A 27,951-nucleotide genomic window follows, 5' to 3' on the forward strand; every position below is an offset into this window, starting at 1 on the left:
ACCTCTTTATTCCTCTTTTATAAACATTTCTTTCGTTCTCTTCTTTACATTCACTCGTCTCTTCCCCCGGTTTATTTCTCTTTTTGCTTTCCTTCTCTATTCTGTATTTTTAATCACTCTCCCTCGGTCCTTCACTCCCCCCCACACACACAATTCTCTTCTCTTTCTTTTTCTCCCTTTCTCTCTGCACCCCTCTCAAGCGCGCGCACACACACACACACCACACTCACACACAGACCTCTCTCACCACCCCAACACCTCGAGTGTGAACTTCAGTGAAAAACAATGAGGAAAAAGGGAAAGCGTGAGAGAAAGTGAGAAAAGAGAGAGAGACGCCCTGTTCCTTGAAGTGTGCTGCTGATTGGCTCAGCTGAATCTTGCACGTGACCCAGACCCGCCCCGTGTCCCCTCTGCCAGTGTCTTGTTGTGTGTGTGTGTTTTTTTTGAAGCGCCTCGTGCTCAAAACACGCGCAACGGCGACGATGGCGATTATTCCGAGTATCGTGCGACTCCCGTTTCGCTGAGGGCTCGCGATGGCAGCGAACGAGAGCTGTTAGCCCCGGAAAACAGCCCCCCACCCCCACGCGCCACCCCCGCGCGGATCGGTCGATGGCGGCGGCGCTGCAGTCGAAGCCGTGCGCGGTAGAGGTTTCGCGGAGACGCGCGGACCCGCAGCGGCGTCAGGCGGCGCTCCACTTCCTTAGCAACATCTCCCTGGACGGGCGGCCCGTGGCACGAGAGCACGATGGAGAGAACGACAACCCCGACGACAACAACGAGGGCAACGAGAGCGAGGTCCTCCTCCACGGCACCGGGAGCGTTCCAGTGCCAGAGGCCAGGACCGAGCCCCTGCCAACGCCAATGCCGCGCTGGGCTCCAGGGGCCGGGGGAGACGTGTGGGGCTCTCCACTCGCGGCACCCGCTTACCGGGGCAGACTGAACACGTTCACTCAGGGAGCGGCGCAGACTCAGAGCCACGGAAACTACAGCCACTGCTGCGGCCTCGAGGGAGCCACGAGCGCCCCGCTCAGCAACGCCGCGATCGAGCTGCACAGGTCCAGGTCAGATATCTATCTGTCTCTCTTTCTCTCTCTCTCTCTCTCTCTCTCTCTCTCTCTCTCCCTCTCCCTCCATCTCTCTCTCCACACCTCTCTTGTCTCTCTCATTTTTTCCTTTTAATGTAGTTGTCCCATAATCTTGTTTTACCTCTTCCCTGCATGTCTTACTCTACTTTTCCCTCTCTCTTCTTTTGTCTCTCTTTACATGCCTCTATTCTGCATATCTCCTGTGTTTCACAGTCTGATTTTGTACATTCTCTCCCTCTCTCTCTCTCTCTCTCTCTCTCTCTGTAAGAGTTAATTACATTAGTGTCAGTAATACTGCATTTATGCAAACGACACACAAAATTGTGATTGTGTACACACCCTGTCTGTCTCTGTCTCTTTCTGTTTGTGTGTGTGGAGTGTGGAGTGTCAGTTTCACTATTAAAGTGATAATTAGGTGTCAGCAGTGTGTAACATCTGCAGTGGGGCGGGCGATGGCCGACTAACCCTGATCTCAGAGCCGTGTGCAGTCCATTAGCTACTCTCAGTTTTACACACACACACACACACAAAGGCTCCAATGGGCTTACGTAAGAATACAAGCCATGAGCATAACATTACACACCAGCCACAAACCATGAAGTCTCATCCCATATTTACTGACCATGATCAGGGCTGAAAGATGGTTAGGGTGGAATAGTGGATAACACTCATACATCAATTATGAGATCAGGGTTCGATTCCCAGATTTGGCAGGTACTTTACAACACCGAACGACAATGAATCCTTGGACAAGCCAAAAAAAAGCCTGAATGTGCAGCATGGAAATGTAAACGATAAATCAGTTTTATAGATTTTATAGAGGTTACAGCGTTTATAAACATGTAACAATTGTTCTTAGTCTGTTTGTAGGTGAGATGAACCAATCAGAAGCAGCCACACACTCCAGTGTTGTGGCCACATAACCATGACTAACAGACCGTCTGGTGCAATACACTCAGGATGCAGCCTTCACACCATAAGTTAGTGTGGTGGTCTTCATGGCCAGAACAACAAGCATGGGTTGTGTTCCAGAAAGTAGATTGCTCAGTTGGCTGGATGACTTAAAGGAACCTAAGGTAAAATTTGGTATTGTTGATCTTGAGCTCCCCTTAAGCTCAGTTTATACTTCTGTGTCGAACCTACGCTGTAGGCAACGCGTCAACGTGAACCATATGCTGTAGTTTACAGCACAGCCTGACTCGCACCACTCCAGAAATGTAACTACGCATCACATTGATGCAGACGGCAACGACTGTGACTAGTCAGTAGTCAGACGGACATTGTTTATGTTGAACTGAAGAAGTACAGGAACATGAACTCCACACTATAGAGACAGCAGCAGACGGCAGCATTTTCATAGCGAGAGATTTCCGCAGACATAATGTTGGAAAAATGTTGGAAAAAAAGAAAATACAGACTTCTCTGGGGAAAAAAATCATGAGAAGTGGGGAAAAGCGTGCCAACTTTGTATTTGCTTCTTTCCTGGCAACTCATGTAAACTATGCTCTGTCCAAAACAAAGCCCTACTCCTGAAAAGTGCACTTTAAAGATTTCTAAAATGCATTCTACTACACCACTACATTATATAGGGTTTCCCACAGTGCTTTACAGTTATTAGAGTGCAGTTCGTTCTGTTGCCTTATCAAGGCTTCAGATGTGTTAGTGCATGGCTTTTTGCTATGTCCAGTGGCCCGTGATTAATCAATCCATTGTAGAAAACACTCAATAATAAGAGGTTTTTCAGTTCCAAATTACTTTCTGTGACTCGTTTAATGACCACCCCCCAACCACACCCACCCCGGGCTCACCAAAGGTAACACCTCGACTAACCCATTTTCTGCGGGAAGCCCTGTTGTATACTACATAGTCTACATGAAGATGTTTGCGATTCACCTCTAGTGGTGTAGAGGTGTAACTGCAGAACAACGCAGACACCAGCACAGAAGTATAATGGAGTAGGGCTCTTGTGTAGCCTACGGTATAGGCTTGTGTTGTGTCAACACAGATGTATAAATCGGCCTTTACAGTTGCAGAGTGTAAATCACTGGAGTAAAAAAGACAGGGGGAGTTTCCTCTTGTTACAGGTCAGTGGAGTATCACAATGATTTTAAAGCTGAAATTTTAAGGTAAAATATTACCTAGTGTTGCTTTAAAGCTGTAAAACATTGATAAAACACCCCCCGCAAATGTTCAGTCTTATCACGAGCCTAATAACACTGTCTAGGGTCCAGTGGATGAGCTCAAAATACCAAGACGACATTCTCAATTATCCCTCTATTTCAGTGAGAAGTCACCTGACGTCTGCGTAGCCACATAATGCAGCTGAAATGGCCCTGTGCAATCAAATCCTTCAGCTGCTGACTCATGTCTGAGTTCTATGATAGTGCTGCTTCATCCAGATATTCCCTTTTAATTACAGAATTATGATCGGCCGTGATATCTGAAGATATTAAAAGGTTTAACTTATCTACCATGTTAAAAAGTTTGTAAATGCTCCTATGGGATGCTCTGGAGCTAGTCTAATGTCACTAGGCTGAATGCCAAGTGTCAGCTAAAGGGGTACAAAGCCCCCACCATTGGGGTATAAATCAGGGGAATTATTCTTTGGACCAATGGAGTCCTTTCTAATAACTTTTGGGATGAGGATCAGTGGTAATTTTAATCTAGAATTAATGATTCAGCATCCTTACTTGACCTTGTGGCTGAATACAATCAAATGCTCACACCAGTCTTCTAGTATTTAGTGGAAAGCTTTCCCAGATAAATGGAGGTTGCTTAAAAAGGCCTGTTCATAGCATTGATTTCATATAAAATGTTGACTAAGCAAGTGTCTACACATTGCCAAAAGCTTCCTGCATGTATTTATTTATACTAGGTGACCTTTGGTTATACCAAGTACGGCACTAATGTGGCACTGCCTGCTTCATCAGTCAACTTGTCTGATCACTGTGACAGATTGCACAGAGATTGGCTAAGATAAGCAGTGTAGTTTATCAATGAATCGTTTCACTGTTGCAGCAAAACCACGTCTCAAAAAAAATCTTCAAAATAGAAAAATCAACATGTTAAATTATCATTTATATCATTATAACACAATGTGATGATGTTTTCAAATGTTTAAATATGCTATACAAATACAACTACATTTAACTGAGTAAAAGAAGAGGAAATGTGAATTTATAGGTTTTGATATGATGCCAGTTATTTGTAGGAGGCCAGAAAAGTAAACACTCAACCCAGGAAAAGACTGCTTCCAGGGACAGGGTCACTTTTGGTCATGTGTTGATTTAATTTAGCAGTCCCATGCTTCAAAACAAAACACATTCCTGCATCTCAGCATCCAGGGCAAACGTCGCTTAGCTCAGGCATTTCCTCATGGATACATCCACCGCAACACTGAGGACATGCGCACTTAAAATAAAAATATGGTTTAAAACAGTCAAACATTATTGTCATTTATTACATCCCCAGCAAACTATTCAAATTTGTGGAAAAGGGCTATATCCCCTTTAAGCAGTTAAATTCATTCTAGAAGAGTGGACTTACTCTAATTAGAATTTTACACATAAGCTAAGAAATAATGGAGGCTCTATACCACTTCAGTTAGCACTGTGTAATATAGGGCCTGACCAAGTTATTAGTTGCCTAATAATAATATCTGTGGATGTTAGCAATTGCTAAAATTGATTGGTACAATGTTTGGGGGGGGGGGGGGGGCTTGTGCCAACATCTTTTAGAATTGGCTCAAAAGTAAAGTATTTTTATAGCTCATTACACTTAGAGGAGAGCACCAACTGCCAGTTTTATAATGTCGTCTAACACACAACCAGGGCCCTCCAATGGCTGTGGCATTGCTGGGCATTGAACTGTAAGTGGGATAGCTTTTGGAAAGTTGCACCAATCTGGGACCCAGATTACAGTAGGAGTCTGCCTTCTGTGACTAGTTAACTCGTGGTGTATATTCTTCCAATAATTCCTAGCTTTCTTAGCTTTGCAGCAACAGTGGCACTGAGCCCTTTAACAGTTTGAGCACATTCTGTATGTTCTTTATAACTCTGTTGACAGAATTAATGTGCTTAAGCAAGTGTTTTTTATTGCTATAACACCCTTATCCTGTTGCTAAACCAGCTTCGTTTGCAATAGCTCTGTAATCGTTGAGCTAGAAGAGGAAACTTAGTGAGTGATTTTGATTAGTTTAAGGAATATGCCAGTGAATTTCAGAATATCTCTCTGTAGCTTTGGTCTGAAAGCTTTGGTCTGGGTCTCTTTGGTGTGAAAGAGTGGTGTTTAGAGTTGTGTTGCCAATTCAGACTTTATGCTACAGCAGACAGTTTTACAAACTTTATGGTGGGATTCGATTTGACGGGGGTTTGAGAGTGTACTGTGTAAATACATGTAGCCGTGTGAGACGTGGAGGTGGGATGACCCTCCAACCTGCCTCCACCATGTCAGGTCTGAATCACAACGTTGTTTCATTCAAGCATGGGCTCTGTTCTCTGTGAAGAATGTTACACAAACAGAATCACTCTTTTTGTAACTTAGACAATGGCTCAGTTTTGGCAAAATATCAAACATTCTCTGTTTACATCCTCCCCTAAATGTAGCCAGACAGCCTGGGAATGTTTAGTCTGAATTTAGCTTCTTTCCTTTAGTTGTTATTTGCTACACAGCTAATGTAGCTAACAAGTAATGGGATCGTATTTTCCACTCATTAACATTATGCAAAAAGTTTTTAATTTAAAAAAACTAAAAATTGAGGGTTTTCCAGACATTATAAAACATTTGTCTGTAAAATTGGACAAGCTATGACCAAACTGATACAAAATGGCTACTGTATGTTTTAGCTATGTAACCTATGTTTATACATTTTTACAAGTAACTGATTGTCGTACAGAGTTAGGAACCACAAAACCAAGCCTGTCTGGTATGACTCTGAAGACACTGTAAGACCATACACGCAGCACAATGCTAATTGGTGACTGTGAGCTTCTGTGAATTGTTAGCTAATGTCGCCACATAGCTAAGTACAAAGCTAAGAAAAACCGGTCATGTCTTATCAAATGTATTCTAAATAATTTGGGCAAAAATGATTATGTTAAAAGTAAATTAAATATGTGATTTAAGAACTAGTTCTGGGGAGATTGTTTGTATTGTCACATCTTATAATATTTGTTGTTTTGTGGAACTGCTCTACAGGCAGTTCATGAGCAACCCTGTCTCACACCTGTTCGTGATATAGTCACATATTTAGGGGATTGCAATTCGTGAAATAGTCGCATATTTTCGACACTTTATGCGACAATATCACGATCATAAGTGTATTGGTACAAAACTACCGTACAAACACTATGCGACAGTAACACGAAAACTCTTCCTCTTTACAGGCATCATTACTCATAACATAGAAAAAGGCATAATGCGAATTACATAACATAGTTTCTTATTTCAACAAAGGCATTAAGTATTTTATTATAATATTTCTCCTAAGCAATGCTTATTGTTGGTGTCCTACTTTAGCTTTAACTCTAACAAGAACATTTCTTTCACTTACCGTTATTTTGACAAATTTTTTAAAAAGTTGTAATATTGAAAAGGACATTTCTCTAGCCATTATTTGCTTCGATATTTTAGCAAATAACGAATTAGTAACGTTATATTTTCTGTAAATAAAAATAAGACCGTGGTATTAACGGATGGTAATGACGCCTTAATGAGGAAGAGAATAGGTGTGAGACCGGGTTGTCATGAGCCCTTGAGTGTGTTATTCAGTAAAAATTCTCAACTCAAAGCATACTAAGACGACATAGTTAATGATGCAGATTGTAATAACAATAAATGGCAGCTCTTGTCAATTTTAATTGAATAACGAGATGAACGCAATAATCTTTCAGCTCTGCATGTCATTTATGATTCATTTTTGATTAAAGACTCTGGACATTTATACTCTACAGTCAAGAAGGTGAACCCCACACAGGGAACAGCCCGAGTGTTAACGACACAAAAGCATACTTTCTCCTCTGTATCTCTTATCACTCTCTCTTCTTGTTCTTTAAGGTGGAGATATAAACTTACAGTAACCAGAGAGCGTGGCAGCCTGGCATGTGAGCCTGACCGTCTTTTTGTCCAGTGTCTTTGTTACAGGGCAGTGCAGATATATGAAACTGTTTTTGAGAGATCAGACTCTTTAGAGCGCTCTGGATACATGACCAGCGTCCAAAAACATGGTTCCTGTGTCCATGTTATTTTTCAAGGTCTTTCATAATATTGTTGAAAGTGTGATGTTATGATACAGGTTCATTGTTTGGGTGGGTGTGTGTTGTGGCTTTTGGCCAAAAGTTTAAGGGTAATAATAGTTAGTTTATCCCTCTTTACGTCAATAAACTCTAATCTTTTAGTAAGGCTGTACACTACAAATTAGAACAATGTCTGTGAGTATTTGGTGGCAGTTAAACCTGAAAGAATTTGGAAACTTAGATGAATGGTTTACTGGATGGTTTAGTTGTATGGGGAAAAACATTCTGACTTGTCCTAAAGTTACTGGATTGAGATCCATCATGCAAGAGAATCACAGCTATGTTGCCACGCAGCCCAATGGCCCAAAACTTTGCATTGGGCATGGTGAACATGTTATCTCTTAGTTTCTCTTAGTGAATACACGATGAGTAAATGACTCTTAACATTACCGCCACTTTTGTTGTGGTTTCCAAAGCCCACAGGTATCATTAGAGGCAGTGATTTGTGACATCACCGGTTACATTTCATGGCGAGCTGTACTAATATAAAAATGAAAAGGGACTGAACAGTGTCTGGAGCCACACTGAGCCGAGTAGGTACCATGCAATGGAAAAGTGCCATAATATTCTGCTGTGTTTTCACTGAACTGATGAAAAACAATTTAGTCATAGCAACAGGGTCAGTACTGAGCCATGTTTGGTGAGTATATGTTGTGAATAGACCCATATATTAATCTGAACTGTTTTACACTGAGTCTCCACAACCCCCCACCCCCGACTCTCTCTCACACACACACACACACACACACAGTCTCTCTCACAGACTCTCCTCTCACACAATGTTTGGCTTGTACTTCAGGAGCAGCTGGTGGAAACGAACACAGGTTTTCTGGCTGTAAAGAAGGGCAAAATGCCCAGGCTGTAGTCTGAGTCTCTCTCTCTCTCTGTCTCTCATGTGCTCATTCCCTCTCTCTCCCTCCTCACTTTCCACCTACCTCTCCTTCTTATATTACCTCCTCATCACCCCCTGTCTCTCATCCTGACCTCCACTTCCTCCCTCTCTCTCTCTCTCTCTCTCTCTCCTGCTGTCTGCCCAAACCCTGTTAGTCAGGGAAAGCTCGCGGGTCTTCAGATGATCTGCCAAGAGCAGCTTCAGAGGGGAAACAGAGCAGAGGAGTGTTTCTGTTTGATGTGCTAACACATCCCCATAAAAGGCACACACACGCACACACACAAACACACACTGACCTCAAGGCTTTCACCTGTCAGACTCTCACACTGTTCTTAATAATTCCATGATTTGTGGATGCCTGCTTCATTGGATGTGGAGCAGCGATCTGTGTGATGTTAGAAAAAGAAGGTCATTACTTTTCTCTTCTCCATGTGCTGTCTAGGTGCAATTGCAGATCAAAAGAAAACCAATCATGATTTGACCCATGGTTTCCAGTGTGAATAAATAAAATAAATAATCAACATCGCTTTCTCTGCGAATCAGCAACTGATTAGTTAGCTACAGGACAAAAATAACTGTCAGTGTCTTAACTGGAAATGGAGCAGTGGTGGGAGAGGAATCTGTGATTCAGAACTAATCCTTCAAATTACGTAATGGTAATTTGGCTGCAATTAAATCCTCAAAGTGGTGATCCGACATCTATAGTAAACTGGCTGGATATTGTCACTACTACACAGCTCTGGGATCCCTAGGCCCTGGAGTGAATATCTGTGAGGATTGCGTTGTGTCTGCAATGGTTTCCTCCCACAGTCCAAAACACATGTTGGTAGGTGGATTGTCTGAGAGACATTGTCCAAAGGGGGGGGGGGGGTGTGGGTGTGTGTGTGTGTGTCAAACTGGATGAGTATGTGATGACCTGCGAAGGACTGACTCCCTGTCAGGGAGGAAGGATTCCTGGTAAAACCTGGACTCACCATGACAGGATGAAGAGGTTACATGATGAATGAATAAATAAATGAATTGAATTGAATGAGTTGGTACAAATAAATTTGCCTCAATTGCAATGCCTTTTGAAACTGAAAGCAGGAATAAGGAAGCAGTGCTTCCTCTTTACTGAAGTATCCATCGCAGCTACTGTAGAAAACCCTATTTCAATTGTTCCTTATTTTGCGATTATATTCCCATTTCAGCTCTTAGAAGAAAATGCTTTGAAATGAACGCAGTTTGACCTTTGCCAGATTCCTTTACGTTTCATTGGTGCTGAATGGGGCAGAGTGGTGACGAGGTCATGTCCTCTTTGTTGTAACTCGGATGACTAACTTTACCGTAACAATCAGTTAGTCTGACTTTCCATAATCTTAGAGTCTTACTGGAACCAGTAAACAGTGTCTACAGTGGGGGAAAAAGTCTTGCGCTTCTTTTTAATGCTATGTTGAGCTATGACTGGACAGTAATTTGATATCAATACATATCGCAGTATAAATGACAGCAGGTAGTGTCGCAGTCACACAGCTCCAGGGACCTGGAGGTTGTGGGTTCGATTCCCGCTCCGGGTGACTGTCTGTGAGGAGTTTGGTGTGTTCTCCCTGTGTCTACGCGGGTTTCCTCTGGGTGCTCCGGTATCGTCCCACTGTCTAAAAACACACGTCTGTAGGTGGATTGGCGACTCAAAAGTGTCCATAGATGTGAGTAAATGTGTGAGTGGGTGTCACCCTGTGAAGGACTTGCGCCCCCTCCAGGGTGCGTTCCCGCCTTGCGCCCAGTGATTTCGGGTAGGGTCTGGACCCACTGTGACCCTGAACTGGATAAAAGCAGTTATAGACAGTGAATGAATGAAAGAATGAAGATCAAATGTTTCGATAACAATGAAATTATTTTTATGCACATTTCTTTAATATTTCTTTATACATTATTTACAGCACCTGTCACTGACTGACACTCATTACAGGGTGCTGTAGTTAGTTCATTGCACTCAATTCTAAAGTTAGTTTAAAAATATTGACAAAGCCATAAGGTTGTTGTTTGATGGTGATGTCATGTTGCTTTTAGATCTGTGCCTTTGATATTGTTCATATCGATATCGGAATTATATTGTATTGACCGAAATTAAGAAATATTCTGACAGATTTTTGCTGTACCGTCCAGCTCTATGTAGAACTAGTGGCCTGGGTGCAGCAGAGGGTCTTTTTTTAAACTTATTTGCCCAACTGTGGGGGTTCCAGTCTGTGGAGCGAGCATAAACTAGTTAATCCTAGGACAATAACTGAAACTTTATTTTATGTAAGTTGCTGCTTTAACTTTCAGTGGACGTTTTTTGGCTGTCTCTATTGGTTCAGAAGGTTTGATGCAGTGTAGATGGCAGCAGGTGTTTTCAGATTCAGTTTAAAATGATAAACGTGGAGATGCGGGGTTTTTTTCTGACAACAAATACTTCAGTGTCCACTCTCGTCAGAAGCAGTGTTTTCAGGAACTGGCAGGAATCTGGTAAAAGCGCCTTCCTGTCATCTGTCTGAAACAATGCCCTCTGTTTATTTGAAGAGACGAACAGAGGTAAACTCCATTGTGTTCTAATGCCATGGAGGTGGAGTGTCACAGTCAGTAAAGGTTGTTGGTTGTCTTTAGTACATGTATTTTACCTAATGTGTTAGATAACTACATACAGCCCTGACAACTGGAGAAATGGCAGGGGTTTAATTGTATAAGTAGTTTACAGTTTAAATATTAAAGTATATAATATTTAATTTTATGTTAATAAATTTAATATTATATTTAAGTATTAAATATAGGCCTAATGTTAATTAGCACCCCCCCCCCCCCCAAATATTCCATATATTTGGAACTGGTTTGTCACTCACTCACTCATACTCACTCATGTTTAGGAACTGCTCCACAAGGGGTGCTGTTCGGTGCTTTGTCTTTAATATGTAAGTGTACAGCCCACAATTCATTACGCATGCAATCCATAATCCATAGCCTAGAGACTGTGAAATGTGTGATCCACCATCTTAGTGAGGCTTTAACTTTTTGGAACTTTCCATGTGAAGAACATCTGACAGTGAAGAGGGTCCGTCTCAGCGTTGGATGTATTTCTGTGGTAGAATTTATATTAAAATGTTCCTTGAATGTCCTCAGCTGTGTTTTGGTTTTCCTGAACAAGTCCACTGTCTCGTGTGGTGAGAAATATTAATCCTGCGCTCTGCTTAATGAATTGGATTTATTGTGCTTTGTGTAGTTAAGCCGGTTTATGCCTCAAATCTGATGCTATAAAAGTAATTCCAGGAGCAGAGGAGGCTTTGATTAGGGCAGGCACATGACCGTGCCATTTCTCTCTGGACACTTGTTGCATGGTCAGCCTGTAGTAATATGAATGTGATCATAGCTGCTGATGGCCTTGTCTTTGTGTGTAGTGTTTTGAATTATTTTTGATTATTGACTTGTAACACAAGGATGTTTGGGACGTTTTGTGTCACCGGTTTTAGACCTTTTACTGAAGCGATCAGGCCCTAGAGTCACTTGAGACAAAACAAATCTTGCTTCAAAGAGGTCACTAGAATGTAATCTCTAAAGGAAAAGTCTAGATGCTGAACATAATTCTTTTTGAATCATGCCTTAGGAGAACAGCACTTTGGAAATGAAGGAAATGAATATAATGCTCATTTATAAATGATGCAGACATTCTCTCTCTCTCTCTCTCTCTCTCTCTCTCTCTCTCTCTCACTCACTCACTCACTCACTCACAATTGCTCTGTCCCCCTCTCTCACTTTCTTAGGTGGGGACAAATGAGTCTTCATAGATCCACAGACACTGAATAAAGCTCTAAAGTGTAGATTTGGAGCTAATGCCACTTTTGTGGCATTAAGGGTTTTTATTTTTGTTTTGTGTATATTCTACATCTGTAATTTAGATTAACTTAATAAGTGACCAGAGTGGCACGTTAAGGTCAGTCTGGCAGTGGAACAAGCACGTTTTGCTATGCCCCCCCCCCCCACACACACACACACTTCTATTTGCTCTCTCTGTACAGGAGCTGCTTGACCTGGTTTTGTGAACTGTTCTCCTTCCATCATCAGTGGAAAAATAAATATAAGAGAGGAAAAAAACAACTCATAGCCTGGGGAGGAGTGGGGGGAACGGGGGGGGGGGCACCAATGTCTAGAAATAGAAGCAAGTGTTGCATATGAGGCTTTTGGGCTTTTGAGCAATCTTTGGTGGATTATCAGAAGGCTAATAAAGTCACAATGTTTCCTGAATGAAAGCCTCTTCTGTGGTGAATGAGTGCAGTATAAAAATGTGCATGTTATCCTCTTACAGCCCAGTCATTCTGGAACATTTCTTCATGAGCTTGTGCTGAATATTACAGCAGTAAATTATATGAACTGCACTTAGTTTGAAAGCTTATGTTTGATATTGATTGCAGAGGTGGATTTGAACAAAACAGCCATCAGTACTTCATCTATGCTTTAATTTTCCTGACAATGCCATGCTTTGGTGGGATGTCCAACATAACCCTGAGAGATGCATTAGTTGCCATAGAAATACTACCTTGTTTCTATGGTAGCGAGGGCATCAACAGTAGTTGAAATGTTCGTTCATTCATTCATTTTCTGTAACCAGTCCTTCACAGGGCAACACACACACTCACACCTACGGACACTTTTGAGTCGCCAATCCACCTACCAACGTGGGTTTTTGGACCGTGGGAGGAAACCAGAGCACCCGGAGGAAACCCACGCAGACATGGGGAGAACACACCACATTCTTCACAGACAGTCACCCGGAGCGGGAATCGAACCCACAACCTCCAGGTCCCTGGAGCTTTGTGACTGCGACACTAACCTGCTGCACCACTGTGCCGCCCTAGTTGAAATATCTCATTGATTATTAAAAGAAAAAAAAATCTTTAAAAAAGTATTTTAGAAACACCTCGTTAGAAGCACATCCTCAGAAACACTCCCTTAACAACTACCTGTAAAACACAGCGTTGGGAACTTCAACATGTCCTTTTACACATCTTTAACAAAGGTTTTTCCGGTCCTGTTTTGCCGTATTTGAGTATCAATTAAAATAACCCAGAGAAGAGCACTGAAGTGAGTGCATTTCAAAAGTGTGGGAAACTTCATATCCACTCATCCCCATCTTCTCTGTCCAAATAAATAAACCCTGAATATAATTGTGGGTCCCAGGACTGAGTGGATCTAATGGATTCATTTAATTGGCGGTTTACTGTGAATACGTGTGTTTGTGTTTCTGTGTGCGATGTCTCACTGTGTTGTTGTTTCTCTGCAGGAGGAGGCTTATTTCTCAGCGTTCTTCACTGGAGACTCTGGAGGACATTGAGGAGAATGCTCCTCTTCGCAGGTAAACACAAAATGCATCTGTGTCTGTGTTTTTAATTTATGTAGAGATTTTAAGTCCTATAGCATATTATATTAATGTCAAAAACATAATTACATATTAATTTACTAAATTAGCTACATTTACGGTTGTTGTTTTTCTTGTTTACTTGGTCGACACTCTGGGCGTCCTTCATCGTACATTTCTGTTGAAAGCAGGAATAAAGATAAGGAGTTTGTCTAATTTTTGCTGCAGTATTACCCTCTATTCCTCGAAGAAAGCTGTAGACTAGATGTTGGAACATTTCTGCAAGGATTTTATGGCATTCAGCCAAAAGAGCTTTGAGTTCAGATACTGATATCAATTGGATGATTATTTCTGGCACTCCAGCTCATCCCAAAGATATTGGGTGGCTCTCACTGTCTCATCACTGGAGAACGTGTGAGCCATTACTCAAAGCTGATGGAGCATAACAGCCCTCACACCCGTGCTTGGCATTGAGCATGGTGACGTTAAGTCTATTTGCAGCTGCTTCAGAGCATTTCATTTTGTACCATGCTTTTCTGAGGAATTGATATGTTTATGTTCTTATATTTAAAAGGTCTCTCTCTCTCTCAATCACTCACTCACTCTTTCTCTCTCTCTTTTCTCTCTCTCTCTCTCTCTCTCTCTCTCTCTCTCTCTCTCTCTCTCTCTCTCTCTCTCTCTCTCTCAGATGCCGAACCTTATCTGGTTCACCCCGACCAAAGAGCTTCAAGAAGGTCCACTTCATCAAGAACATGAGGCAACATGATATCCGCAATGGAAGGTACATGTGCACTGTAAACACACGTAAGCTGTTGCCCTCAGTGGACATCAATATTACACAAGGGCCTTAAAATTCCTCAGTGTTTGTTTTGTCTCTGACACATGATCAGCTTTAAGGTTTTTATTTATATTTTCGTTAGTTACTTTCATGTATTCTTGTCTTTTTGTGTGTGTAGTGTTTTGACTTCTACAGGAAATGAGATAATAACATTTAAATTTTCAAACATGTTACACACAAAAAGAAATATTTTTGCTGCACTATGAGTTGAATAGTTTTAAAGATTTAAAGATTAGTTAAAGATTTAAAGATTAGTTAAAAAGCTTATATTCAAAATATTTTAACCAGAACTCCAGGCATCAGAAAACTTCCATAACAGTAGTATATAAAACCCAAGGAATTTATTTATCTATTTATTTATTTAAGGCATTAATATTTTCAGCCCTCTGGTTCCATTCACTAACACTGAGAACAATTGTGAGCCTTCTGAGCGTCCTATAGCATTTCACTCTGAATTATTTTACAGTTTAACAGTTGAAGTAACTATACAGTAATAGAATTTGAAAATTGACGGTGTTCCACTTTAATCCTCTCAGTGCATATGTGCTGCATCGATGCAGTAGACATTGTTTAGGGAAGCGCTGTTCCCTTTGCAGACAGCAGTGAGATTCTGCAGCGTAGACTCCTGTCGGTCCAGACTGTCATAATTATCTGAAATATTTCCTTGTTTATTCACAGCCAGATTCCTCGTTTGATTTGCTCTGTGACTTGTGCCCAATAACTGAGGCTTTAATGTTGTTTTTGCTGCGTATCTCGTTCCTTGTTAATAAACAAATATTGGATTTACCTCTGTACCCAGCACATTGTTGTAGTTTGGCCTTCAAGTCTGTGAGTGAGTAGACAGCGGAACAGAAGCAGTTGACCTGGATGGTTGTTCTTGGTTGGGAGCAAGTTTTAACGGCTCCTGTGCTCAGTGAATGATTATTTGGGTAGCGAGGTGTAAACTTGGGCTCTGTTCCAGTGGCTCAGGTGTTCCACACAGCGGCAGAGGAGGGCTCCCATTTTAAACCACTGTTTCACAATCCTGCAAGTCCCATTTCAGTGGATCAGTGTATTGAAATGTCAAATTGTGTCAATAGTGAAAGTTTAACTCCATGTAAGATGTAATCCAGTTTGGTAAACCAGTTTGCTTCCTGAATTGTGTGTAGTTTCTCTTTTTCGATTAATGCTGAGTCTACAAGGTACAGTGCAAATATGTAGAGACACTCCTTATAGTTGTTGAAATTGTTAAACTGTGCATGCACAGCTTGTCTAATCTCCACAGAATGCTCTGAAGCAGCTGCAGAAGAGTCTGCCAGACAGGTTTATAATCCCCCAGCAGACTGTGGAGAAGGGTATCCACACTCTCTGGAGGATGGAGCTCCATTCTGTACCTTCTGCGACGAGCTGGAGTGCCAGAACTAATCATCCACCTTTTAGTGACCGACCTCATTAATGGTCTTGTGGCTCCCATTAAAACCTCAGAGCAGTGTTCTAATATGTAGTCTAAAGCCTTGCCAGAAGAGTACAAGCCGGTCTCGCAGCAAAGGAGGACAAAGAGCCTGTTAATACCTTTCATTTGAGAAGAGCAGGTGTCCTTACACTTCGGGCCATTATAGTGTACATTAGCCTTGTAGTAGTAAAGGTCAGATGCCAAATATCTTTCGGCTGGGGGGGGGTGCCCAGTGAATATGTGGAGTGTATGGAAAATAATGGCATTTTTAGTACCCATTCGAAATCAGCTAAAGGCATTCACAAGAACACACAAATGAATGGTTCTAAACACCCACTTGTTGTGCCCTCACTCTTTATCTTCTCTTTTGTTTTTCTGTTTTCAGTGTTCACTTCAGTTCCTTATTGAAATGTTTTAATGATTTTAATGTTAAAACAAACTTTTTTGTTTCCGATATGTTCCACATGCATGGGCCAGACACTGTGTGCTATAATATTTACTCCACACTGACTGAGGTCACTGAATTAGTTTACCGTTTTGTCTTTGTAGGATAGTCCTTATCAGTGGCAGAAGATCCTTCTATAGTGTATTTTCTGTCCTGCCCTATCGTGATTGTAGCCAAACAGGGTATGTATTCTTCAGCATGCTAATCTTTTCTCTCCCTTCTCCATCATGCCTTCCTGTTTTCACCCCATCACCCTCCTCCCATCCCTCATCATTCTTCCGCTTTTCTCCACTCAGGGGCAATGACTAGGGGTGCACGATCAGAATCTACCTTTTCGGTTCCTCACAACTGGCCGAAATGCCATTTGTAGATAAAAATTTATATATATAACATATATATATATATATATATATATATATATATATATATATATATATATATATATATTTATTACTTTCTTTAAAAAAAAATATTTCAACAGATATTTCAAGCAGTTTTTTCAAGTATTTCCATCAGTCAGTTCATCAGTGGCTATTAGCTGACTGCAGATTTGGCATTTAATGCTCTCCTCCAAATGTGTTGAGCTCTGGAAACCATCTGGCGGTGCTTTGGATCTGAAAGGGGCATGTGCTGGACTTCATACTCCCAGCCTGTTAGCACAGTGTGTATGGGGGAGCCCTAGCTAGTAGTCGGGGTCAGACACACCAAAATGGGGATGACGAGTAGATTAAAAATGGTTACCAATTTTAAATGTAAATGACCCTGAATAGACCACTAACAAACATTTCATGATCAGTGCACCCCTACTTTTAAATATTTAAGCTTGAATTAGCCTTCCATATATTTCAGAAATATCTCACTAGCTTTGTTTACGTTTATGGTTTAATTATTCAGCAGCTATCCATCCGTGCACTAAGAAAGCTGGGCTCGTCTCAGCCTGGTGTTCACTAAGAAATTCCCTGTTTCTGAATGATGGAGAGAGAGACAAGTGAAGGCTTGCTCTTCTCAGACCGTGTCCTTGCAACTGGCGGCTCTAACATTAAGGGTGTGTCTCTGAAAGGCCTTTCACTGGAGCTCTGCGGCTTATTTTCTTTTCGATTTCCGCGCAGTTCACAGCTCTTTGGCTCTCAACGCTATCTACAACTCTGCGCCTGCTTGTTTTTATTTCCTTTCAGGCGTAACTCAGTCTGAGCTCTCAACTGACATCATTCTCAACAAAAGATTAAGCTATTTTCTGTCCTTGAGATAGATTTCTTTTGGACAAATGCATTAACATACAGATGTAATCAGCCCCTGGTTGCACTGCGCTCTTAAAAATAAAGGCTTTTGGCTTGGGTTGTGGTAAATAAACTGTAATTGGTATGGGTTCTGGGCAAGTTTGGAGCTTACTTAAAATGTTCAAGACACAAGCTGTTATTTCCTTTCAAATGTTTTTTTTCTTCACCTTATGAAATGGTTATTCTACTGACACCTATTGGCCTGGGATGTGTCTAAGCCTCAAACATGGCTGCCCCCCATATGGGGGACTTGCTTCATGAGGCATACACTATTCATTCAAAGACTACAGTTTAATTTGTTTTTCATCTCATGAGTTGCTCTATGAAGATAATAATCATTATTAACTATTGTTTGCTGCTTTTTAGTGGTAAAAATGACTTAACCCTATAGATATTAATTTAAGTATAGATCTTAAAAGAACCACCCTAAAGCCAGCCAAAAGTAATAGTACAAGGATCTCTTTTTGGTGTCTTTATTTTGAAGGGTGTGTGCTATTTTAAAGTGCTAATCATTAGAATTATGTTGGAGTGGAAGCTTTTTCTTGGAACAATAGCAAGCAAGGGGTAAGTAGGTTCACTGGGTTATTATTGTCTGCTTGAGACTTCCCACCTCCGAGTGTGAGTGTGTGTGTGTGTGTGTTTAGGAGAGTGATTAGAGGGTTAGAGTTGTGACCTTGATGCCCAAGCTATGCCTGCCTTCTGCAGATAGCTCACTAAATAAGTCTTTGAGGAGTAAAAATTGTTACAGATAAGAAAACCGCCAAAAATGAACATTTCAACTATGCTTGGGAACAAAGTGCACATGCTGAAGGTAATAGATACTGAACCCCTGCAGAAGATGAACTTATGAACTTAACAAAACAATGAAATTACCCTTTTCCTGTTATATAACTAAACGTGAACAGTAGTGTAATTTTTGCTATGAACTGCCCACAATTTAAAAACTGGACCTGGCATGGTCTACTTTGTGTTTAGGCCTGACTTCATCACAGTAAAGTGCTCCAGACTGAGGGCAAGTGAACATTAAAAGCGAACAGCTAAGATTTTTAGACATAATATATTTGCGAAATTTTCCAGGTTTAATAGATTTTCTCAAAATAAAACCTAGTGATGATTGTGTAATTTTACATTTGAAAAATTCTCTAAAGCATGAAAGTAAACAGCTTTACTGTTGTCACACACAGTGAGGGGGGGGGGGTGTTACAAAACCAAGAATTTCTCAATTTCCCCGATAACGTGAGCCAGAGGATAAGCTTATCTAATAGAAAAAGTGCTGAGGGATGTTCCTATTGGGCCATCCTCTACTTCTTTATCTGCCTTAATTTACATCACCTTTATTTTGAAAATATATATTTTCAATTGTTATGAAATAATGATACCTATATTAATTTTAGTCTCTCGATACTCTCCCGCTTCAAACACACCGTGTGTGTGTGTGTGTGACGTCCTCTCAGCTGTTACGGTCATTGATTTTAGTGCAGGGCTTCAGAGGTCAGATGACCTCTGTGTGGAGCTCCATTGACATTCTTCATCTCACTGGCTTGGTTTCAACAACACTGAAGTGAGAGAGTGTTGATAATGTACTGAGAGCACATGGGTACTTTCCTATACGTTGTGACTGGCTTATTTCCACTTGTTCCAGTAGATCTGCTTTTCCTAGTTCTTTAACTTTTGTGGAAAGTGGTAAAACATGGTGGTGGAGGATTTTCTCCAATCCTTTCGTCATGGACTTTCTTTGCTTATTCTTTCCCTCTATAAAACAGGATGCTTGTGGATTTCAGGCTTGTTTTTACAGCTATTCCTGTAGAGCTAAGTTTGAATCTCTTGCTCGAGTCAGCAGTATTTACTCTGTAAAAGAAATAGCTCTGCAATTTTACATTCACAATGAGCTCTGGGACCCAGATTTTTAAACTCTTTTTTTTTTTTTTTTCCAGTTGTATCTGGCTCACAAGTATTTGCATCCTTGTGAGAAGACACGTTTGAATCCCAGTGATGCCTCAGCCATGTGTGAAATTGCAGACATGCGCCACCTGCTGCTTGCTTTCCAAAATATGGTGAAGATCTGTCTGTGGCCAGAATCCCTGGAGAGAATAATTGGTGCAGTGCTGAGATGACATAACAGGATTGGCCTTTAGTGTTCTCCTTCAAGTATGTTGAGCTGTAATTATGTTGCATTAGCAGGCACTTACAAATAAACAAATACATAATGTGGAGCAGTACGGAGAAGGCACTTGTTAGCCTTCACCATTTCAGCTCATTGGCATTGTTGGGGTGTACCTAGCACATGGGGTGAATTAGAAATGAGTGGCACTGCAAATTGCCACTGTCAGTGTAATCTCCAGCTGCAGTGGTGATGAATAGTCAAGTCTTTCCTGATGCTTCGGACTTTGCTGTATGTCTCTGCCTCATATCTGTTCCATGCCTTTGCTCTTTAACCATCCGCAAACAAAGACACCATTATATCCATCAGCTTTTTGCAGATTCTGACCCTCCTCCTCCAGGGCACTGCTTTGATTCCTCTGCTTTAGCACCACGACACACTGACGGTTATTTTAAAAGGAAAGCATGGCCTATTCTGGCAGCACTGACAGTTTTTAAAAGGCTTGCCTTGCAGGTCTGACAGGTTTCCTTTAACCACAGGCATTTCATTTAAAATAATTGGAGTCCGCAGACTAACAGTGGACACGTGTAGCAAGGAAGACACATTTGCCTGGTTCTTTGAGCCTGTCAGGTCACAGGTTTAAAAAAAACCATTTCAATTTCCTGACTTAAAGAAGGCCATGGAATGTCACGCTATGGTTTGAATGTAACACACTGGTGATGCAGACCACCTTAAAGAAACGATAAGTGCAGCTTTCTCTAACGATTTTGTTAGAAAGCAGCCATCATACTGGTTTCTGCACTAAAATTTATTTCATAGCTGCCCCTGTGTGGGGGACCCATTTGAAATGGATCATTCATAGACTACAAAGCAGTTAAACTCCTTATCTTCTGTAAGATGCACTTAATGTTGATTTTCCAAAGCTTGGTGGAAAAACGTATTGTTGCTCCTTAAAAGTGAGGTTTATTTTATCAGAAAGCCCTCGTAGCACAATATCCTCTCAACCACCGTCACATTGAGATTTCAAAACCATGTTTGTGCAGAACATCCTGTTCTCCCCCACCTTTCCAGAACTTATCAACACCTACTGAAGAAGTGATGATGTGATCAGCCACATATGTCACAGTTGACTGGTGGGCTGATGGTGTCAAGCAGGAGTATGAGGTCGGGGTGCTAAGGTTGTTGGTTTTGGTTATTTTGCCCCCGCAGGGATGTGAAGGCAGAGAGCAGTCGTCAAAGACATCCCTCTGGTGGAGTGAGTGCCAAGGAGATGGTGATCGGTCTGGAGGGCGTTGAACTGGGCGCTGATGGCAAGGTGAGGGAAAGTCTCACTTTCACCTCACTGTTCTCTCTTTATTCCTAAAATGTCTGATTGGCAAATGGGTGCTTCTGAGCCTATCTCTTAGATTTGACTGTTATACTAGGACACTTTAACAGAATGCATTAAGCAGATGCAGAATGCAAAACTGAATGTCTATTTAAACAAACCTATGACACCAACAACATCACACTTATGTTGTGTGCATTAGTCTTTGGATGCCTGCTGTACCTTTTATATTTCCTTCAATGTAAATATATTTGGAATACGAAAATCATCCCTTCCTAACAAACATGCTTCAGTCTAAATGGTTCACATGGCGTTTTACTCTGTCCACAGACTGTGTCCTACATGCAGTTTTTGTACCCCACGAACGTTCTGGGCCGCCGGAACACCATTGACTCGACCTCGTCCTTCTCTCAGTCCAGAAACGCCAGCCACCGGAGCCTCAGCCTGGCACGGGCCAACAGCAACCAGAGCAGCCTGGACACAGGTGACCTGCCAGCTCGGCCTCTTTTACTGCCCACTCATTTCCCATCCTCCATTCCAGTGTGCCACAACAAGGCTCCGTCTGTTGAGCTTTAATAAGGGTTTCAGGAAAGTTCATTATAGCGAAATGTCAGCGTGAAGGGTTTTATGAAAAATGCACAGTCAAGATCATACCAGTGTGCGTGTGTATAGTGTGTACTAATCTAGACTTCTGTGTTTTTAAATAATTAAAGAATAAATGAGCTGACTTACTAATGCTTAGAGCCTTTAAATCCTCACAGCTGTGTTCTAACATTTGGCAAAATGCCTCCAAGGCTTTCAAACTCCCTATTAATACCCTCATTTTCTGAAGAAACAATGAACAGTGTCCCTCTGACAGTGAAACTTGGTTAAACAAAATCGTCTATTGCTTACAGAGGCTTTTACTGCGGACAGCTTTGGAAATTTGGCACTTCCAGCACATGCTGACTTTGTTTACTTTCTTCTCTTGTGATCCACAGGGAATGAGCTGGGAGATTTCAGGGAGTATGACCCCAACCTTCTGGATGACCCTCAGTGGCCATGTGGAAAGCACAAGCGGGTCCTCATCTTCCCTTCATACATGGTGAGTTTATATACAGACTGAAGGGGACATATTCTACCCGTCCTCTACAAGTGAACACTGTTCTTGGTCTTAATGAGATGTTTGTGACATGCTTTGGTCAAAATACCACAAGGCTTAGAAACCACAGCAGTGTGCTCCCCCCCGTCTTTGTTCCTCCCCCCATTCAGCGCTTGTTCCATTTTCACCCAGCTCTCTGTTCTGGTTTTGTCAGTATTTTTCCGAGCTTGATGTGTCAGTGCGATTGTTCCATTTAACATCGTCTTTGCACTCTCACATAAAAAAATGTCCAGCGCTGTGATTGGACAGACTCAGACAAGGGGGCAGGGCAATTCCAAAGAACTTTAAATCTACACAGGATGCACCCTAAAACCAGAACACCGTATTTTATTCCAAGCTTTCTGACTTGCCCAGCTACAAAACAGACTGGGTGGTCTTTTTTCACAGTGTGTGGGTTGGTGGGCTCCAGATCCCCACATCAATGTGTTAAAGCACTGAAAAAGTTTTGCCCATTCATGATAAAACTGTAAGGAGTGTTTCTGTGCACTTTGTTTTGAATGAGTCCATTATATACGTCTTATGTTGCACTTCTGTGATGTCATTACTTTGGTACCAGTCTCCATTGAAAATGACACAGTAGTAGATCTGTGTTTACAAACTGCTTAGTTCAGACATCTAGGTCGTATAAAGGGCGTTGAAAGGGACTATGCTAATACATGCAGAAATATGTGAATGCTCCTGTATCTGTTGGTACAGTATAACGTTCTTGCCCTGAGCTGGGACAGCTGGAACACTAATCTCCAGTATATTTAATATTTGATCGGGCACGGTGGTGCAGCACTTAGTGTCGCAGTCACACAGCTCCAGGGACCTGGAGGTTGTTGGTTCAATTCCCACTCCAGGTGACTGTCTGTGAGGAGTGTGGTGTGTTCTCCCTGTGTCCATGTGGGTTTCCTCCGGGTGCTCCGGCTTCCTCCCACAGTCCAAAAACACATGTTGGTAGGTGGATTGGCGACTCAAGTGTGTGTGTGTGTGTGTGTGTGTTGCCCTGTGAAGGACTGGCACCCCCTCCAGGGTGTATTCCTGCCTTGCGCCCAATGATTCCAGGTAGGCTGTGGACCCACCGTGACCCTGAAATGGATAATGGATGGATGGATTTAGTATTTGTAAATAATCTCTACGTCTTGTTTAGGCAGGATCCATAGACATGCAGTGATCAGCGTGAAATGAAACCATTCTCAAAGGGTTAAATTTATCATGTCCTTCTGCAAGGACCTATTCCTCTCACCCCACCCCCCTCCGCATGTCACTTCAGATTCATGTCTTGTCTGAGTGTTTATCCTCACACACTTCGGCACACTATGACCTTCCCAAGCCCCCAGGTGTGTGTTCGTTTAGGAGCGAGTCTCCTGAAGGCAGCTTCCATATAACTCCAATTATTTGATGTTTGTAGCCTTGGATCAGAGGGGGATTTACATTCCTGTCTTCGCCTTTTCTCTTTCAAATGAGTTTGCTAGAGTCTGTTTTTCGGCGCTGACCGCTATCACGTTCTCATGTTCCAGCGGAAAAGGCTTCTTTATCGTGTTTACATAATGACTCCCTGTTCATTTCCCATTTGGGCTGTTTTTGCTATTGTGCTGAGTCGTAGACATGTACTTGAACTCAAACAAAAAAAATTCAGACAAGGGCTCCCCACCCCCCGCCGCCTTCCTCTTCCTTCTATTGCTAATGTAATCCTTCACACTAGCAATGTGAACTTGTATTGTGTTTTCAAAGAGCTGTTACCAGTAAAGGGGGAGGGGGGGGGTTCCAGCCCATGATTCAGAGCTCAAGACCTTCTCTAGGCCTTTGTGGGATTGGTGAATTTGATTTAAAAAATGTATATGGCCAAGGTGACTTAAGATTGTACTCCTCTGGAAACCTATCTGTGAGGATTAGATGGCACAGAGCCATGAGAGTATTCTCAGTGCTGATATTGAATGATTCCCAGCTGTTGTCGTCCTAAAAATATCAGATGCTGTCCTGTCACTGCAGAAAACACGTTTCCACTGCTCCGCAGCCAGATGCCGGGGTGGCGTTGTACCCCATCTAGCTCACATATTTTGTCATTAGACATGGTGACTTTATGACTGTGTACAGCTGCTCTGGAGCCTCCCATTTGGATCCCTGCTTCTCTATGGACATTCTAATGACTTCATAATTTACAAGCAATTAGTTTTAAACTGTGTGTCGTTGGCATCGGTGAGCAAGACACTAACTGTTGTCTGTTATTTTAACCCTCTACCACCTTTGTAGACCACAGTTATCGAGTATGTCAAACCCTCCGACCTCAAGAAGGACATGAATGAGACATTTAAAGAGAAGTTCCCTCACATTCGCCTGACGCTAAGCAAGATCAGAAGGTAAAGTGCTTCAGTTCTCCTACAGCTCCTGACAGCTTCTAGCATGTGTTAAACTCTACAGCCCCCTAGGTTGTCCTGGCAAAGGCATAAACGATGATATGCCATATGTTACAGAAGTTTACTGCGTGTTCTAAGCTTAAAACATAACTAACGATGGTCATATCTCTGTAATGAGCCTTTTATGCCCTGCTACTCTCCAAATGGCAGACGGGGTTTAGGTTCAGTAAGGACGAACAGCTGGTAAATCAGGGACAGCGTCATGGGCACCCAAGGCTGTGCAAGCGAAGCAAAGGCTAGCTCATGTGGTCCGAACACAAATTGCTGAGAAAGCTAAGGATGGCAGTGTGAGAAAGCTGTTAGAACATAGTGCATTACATTTAAACTATGACAGGGTTAAGGTTAAACCAGTTCAAAATCACATCTCATGTGCAGCTGCTCCACAGCATCATATTAGACGTGTTGTTTTTGAATCTATTAGAATAACACTGATCAGACTCCGGCTTTGTGTTCCAGTCTGAAGAGGGAGATCCGGAAGCTGGCTCAGGAGGAGTGTGGCTATGAGGAGCCCACTGTGGCCATGGCCTTCGTTTACTTCGAGAAGCTGGTGCTGCAGGGCAAGCTCAACAAGCAGAATCGCAAACTCTGCGCAGGCGCATGCGTGCTGCTCGCATCCAAGATCGGAGGAGACCTCAAAAAGCACGAGGTCAAGCTCCTGATCGACGTGAGTCTGGTCACGTTTCATACTCAGCCACAGTCTCAGTGACTTAAGACGAGACAAACGAGTGTCAGTTATATTTCAACAAGAGGAGGGATTGAAACAGCTTAATGTTTAGCGTTTAGAATTCTGAAACTGAACTCTGGAGATGTTCTTGAAGTATCCCATTTTTAGGATTTTTTATTTTTTCATTTTTGTATTAAATTGGGGAAAAAAAAGTAATGGAATTTTTTTTTATGAATGATTAGCATCTTGTGACATGCATGTCCTGTCATAAACAAACATACTGGCCATGTCCAGTGAACTTTGACACAGTTTGGTATACTCTTATCTGTAAAATGGACAAAGTACCCAGTATAGAGCTGGTTAATAAAAAAAGAAAAAAAGAGCTGGGTACTGAAATGTGCTACTTTTATCTTACTAAAAGATGACACTGCAGAAAACGTGGCAATCATTGATCTATGCAAGGCAAAACATATTGCTGCATCATTTCTTGTTGATTACATTAGGCTTGTTACAAACCTCTTCAGTAGAGCCACTATTTTTGAGAGTGTATTAGAATATTCTTGCATTTATTCATTTTGGTGGTTATTTATAAACCCCCACACAGTCAGGTCCTTGCAGGACAGAAACGGTCCCTCCTCGAGGAAATCTCTACATTTGCGTGCATGTTTGCTGACGTGTGTGGTGTTGTGTTGGTCTCAATCCTGCTGTATAATAAATGAGGCGTGGTATTTCTGCCCTGTAGAAACTGGAGGAGAGGTTTCGGGTGAATCGCCGTGAGCTGATCGCCTTCGAGTTCCCGGTGCTGGTGGCTCTGGAGTTCAACCTGCACCTGCCTGAGCACGAGGTCATGCCCCACTACAGACGCCTCCTGCAGAACTCCTAGCAGCAGCTTTCCATCAGGAGAGAGACCCCTCCACTCTCCTGATCCCACCCGGACCTTGCCGACCCTCAGCAGGACAAGCCCTATGCACCTGACCAACATCTCCAGCCCCGAGGTGTTGGAGAAAAAACACTTTCTCATTTTCCTTTTTATTTTTCTTCCATTTTATTTTGATTTAAAGAGCTTTCTCTTTCCTCAGCCAAAAATGACACATTTGTTTCTACTGCTCTAAAGACTTTCTGCTCAAAGGACTTCAGTTCCGAGTTTTGAGTTTAAAAGATGTTGACTGTTTTGTTTGTATTCAGATTATTGGAGTCAGTTCCAAGTTGAATAATAATTTTAAATCCAATGTTTTGGCATTTGATTGTGGATTTTGCTATTATGTTCTGTACAGCAAATGTTTTTTTATTTTAAAACTCATTTGACTCCTCACCTTCAGCCAGGTCTGATGTTCTCAACCCATTCAGCTCCTCCTGCATGCTCCATAGCCTTAAAACCAGCCTGTGAACAGGCTGAACTTCTCATGGGTGTGAATATGACTATGACTGTGACTGTTGCTCAGTTGAAAAGGACTTTGTTCTCTTACACTAAAAGTGCACTTTCCTGGTCTTGGAAACTGCAGAAAACCGTGAACGTCTGCAGGTCCTCCAGACCGGGATAACATCATCTCATTTCACTCACTAAAATGAATTGTAACCAACATTCCCTGTGTTAGCATCTCGGTATGTTGGGCTTTGTTCACACTGCAGGACTTTGTCATAACATTGACGTGAGTAAGCTTGAAAGAAAAGGAAAAAAAAAAATCACATGGAATTGGATCTTATCCCATCTGCCTGGTCAAACAGAGTCAGTGATCAGAACTTAAACAACCTTCAAATGTGGTTTGATTTTGCTGGGGAAGAAGTCTCACTTCATGTGGTTTTTAGATGTTCAGACAGAAAATCTGTCCTGTTTTAAATCAGATTTGTTTGAACAAGGCCAAGCAGAAGCCTGGTTTTTGGTGGATGTGTTTGGGAGGGGGAGGTTTATACAGCAGTGCATCAGCATGCTCCTTTTTTTTAATACTTTTGTGAAGTCCCACACCCCCTCAACACACACACTTTCTTTATGATGATTGTTGGTGTGACGAGCTGCACTTGCGGTTACAGTTCTCCGTGCTCTATGTTAGAGTGGACTTTAGGGTTTTGGCACGTTTTTAGTGCTACGCTGGAGAAGACGAAGCTTCGAAAAGTCGTACCACAGAAAAAAAAAAACGCTAAACACATACAGTACTTTACTACAGCCCTCACTGAAGACACTCAAGCAGTATCAAGAGATGGATTTAATTTTCATTGGACCATTATTGTTTATTTTTTTTAATCATTTTCTCTTTAGCATCATTCAGTTTTCTCTTAGTTTTCCATTGATTGATCCTCATTTCTTGTTTCAGATTGGGTGACAAAAACATTTCATCTTATAAAAAAGTATTCTTGTATTAACTGTTACTTTGACTATGCATTTACCATCGGAAATCCATTCAACAGTAGAGCAAAAGACTTTTTAATATGATGATGATGATCAAACATAAAATGGAGGGGGGACTTTGGATCTACACAATAACAGATGGCATTACGTTACATTAAAAGGTTCCTGAATGATTGTTCAATGAAAAAAATATATATTTTAAACGTGATTTGACTTGCACTTTAAGCTTCGTTAAAACAGGTGGAATCTCAGCAACAAACTGATGATGCATTTGTAAAATATAAACACTTCTGTAAATAAGCTGCTTTGCTTGTTGAATAAAAAGAACATTTATACATTTTTTGTTTGTTC

At 41.7% G+C, this 27,951-nt stretch overlaps 1 protein-coding gene across 2 annotated transcripts; it reads left to right on the forward strand.

The window, feature by feature from the left end:
• The first annotated feature begins 442 nt into the window (after nucleotides 1–442).
• On the forward strand, nucleotides 443–27,856 carry LOC136675677 (CDK5 and ABL1 enzyme substrate 1-like). Of its 2 annotated transcripts, XM_066652372.1 has the most exons (10): nucleotides 443–1,061; nucleotides 13,558–13,629; nucleotides 14,321–14,413; nucleotides 16,452–16,529; nucleotides 20,935–21,040; nucleotides 21,383–21,536; nucleotides 22,033–22,136; nucleotides 24,429–24,535; nucleotides 25,049–25,256; nucleotides 25,999–27,856. In XM_066652372.1, the coding sequence occupies exons 1-10, from the start codon at nucleotides 610–612 to the stop codon at nucleotides 26,137–26,139; spliced, it is 1,515 nt and encodes a 504-aa protein (XP_066508469.1). In that variant the 5' UTR covers nucleotides 443–609; the 3' UTR covers nucleotides 26,140–27,856. The 2 variants fall into 2 exon arrangements, with proteins under 2 accessions (XP_066508469.1, XP_066508470.1); XM_066652373.1 differs by lacking the exon at nucleotides 16,452–16,529.
• The last annotated feature ends 95 nt before the right edge of the window (nucleotides 27,857–27,951 follow it).

Source organism: Hoplias malabaricus, chromosome X1 (genome assembly GCF_029633855.1).
Source record: "Hoplias malabaricus isolate fHopMal1 chromosome X1, fHopMal1.hap1, whole genome shotgun sequence".
Lineage (NCBI taxonomy): Eukaryota > Metazoa > Chordata > Actinopteri > Characiformes > Erythrinidae > Hoplias > Hoplias malabaricus.

Excerpts from the sequence above, each read along its gene's own strand:
- LOC136675677 (XM_066652372.1), top strand. The coding sequence starts at position 610 with ATGGCGGCGGCGCTGCAGTCGAAGCCGTGCGCGGTAGAGGTTTCGCGG. Across the intron at positions 13,630-14,320 it reads GAGAATGCTCCTCTTCGCAG|ATGCCGAACCTTATCTGGTT; the intron begins GTAAACACAAAA and ends TCTCTCTCTCAG. Across the intron at positions 24,536-25,048 it reads ACGCTAAGCAAGATCAGAAG|TCTGAAGAGGGAGATCCGGA; the intron begins GTAAAGTGCTTC and ends TTTGTGTTCCAG.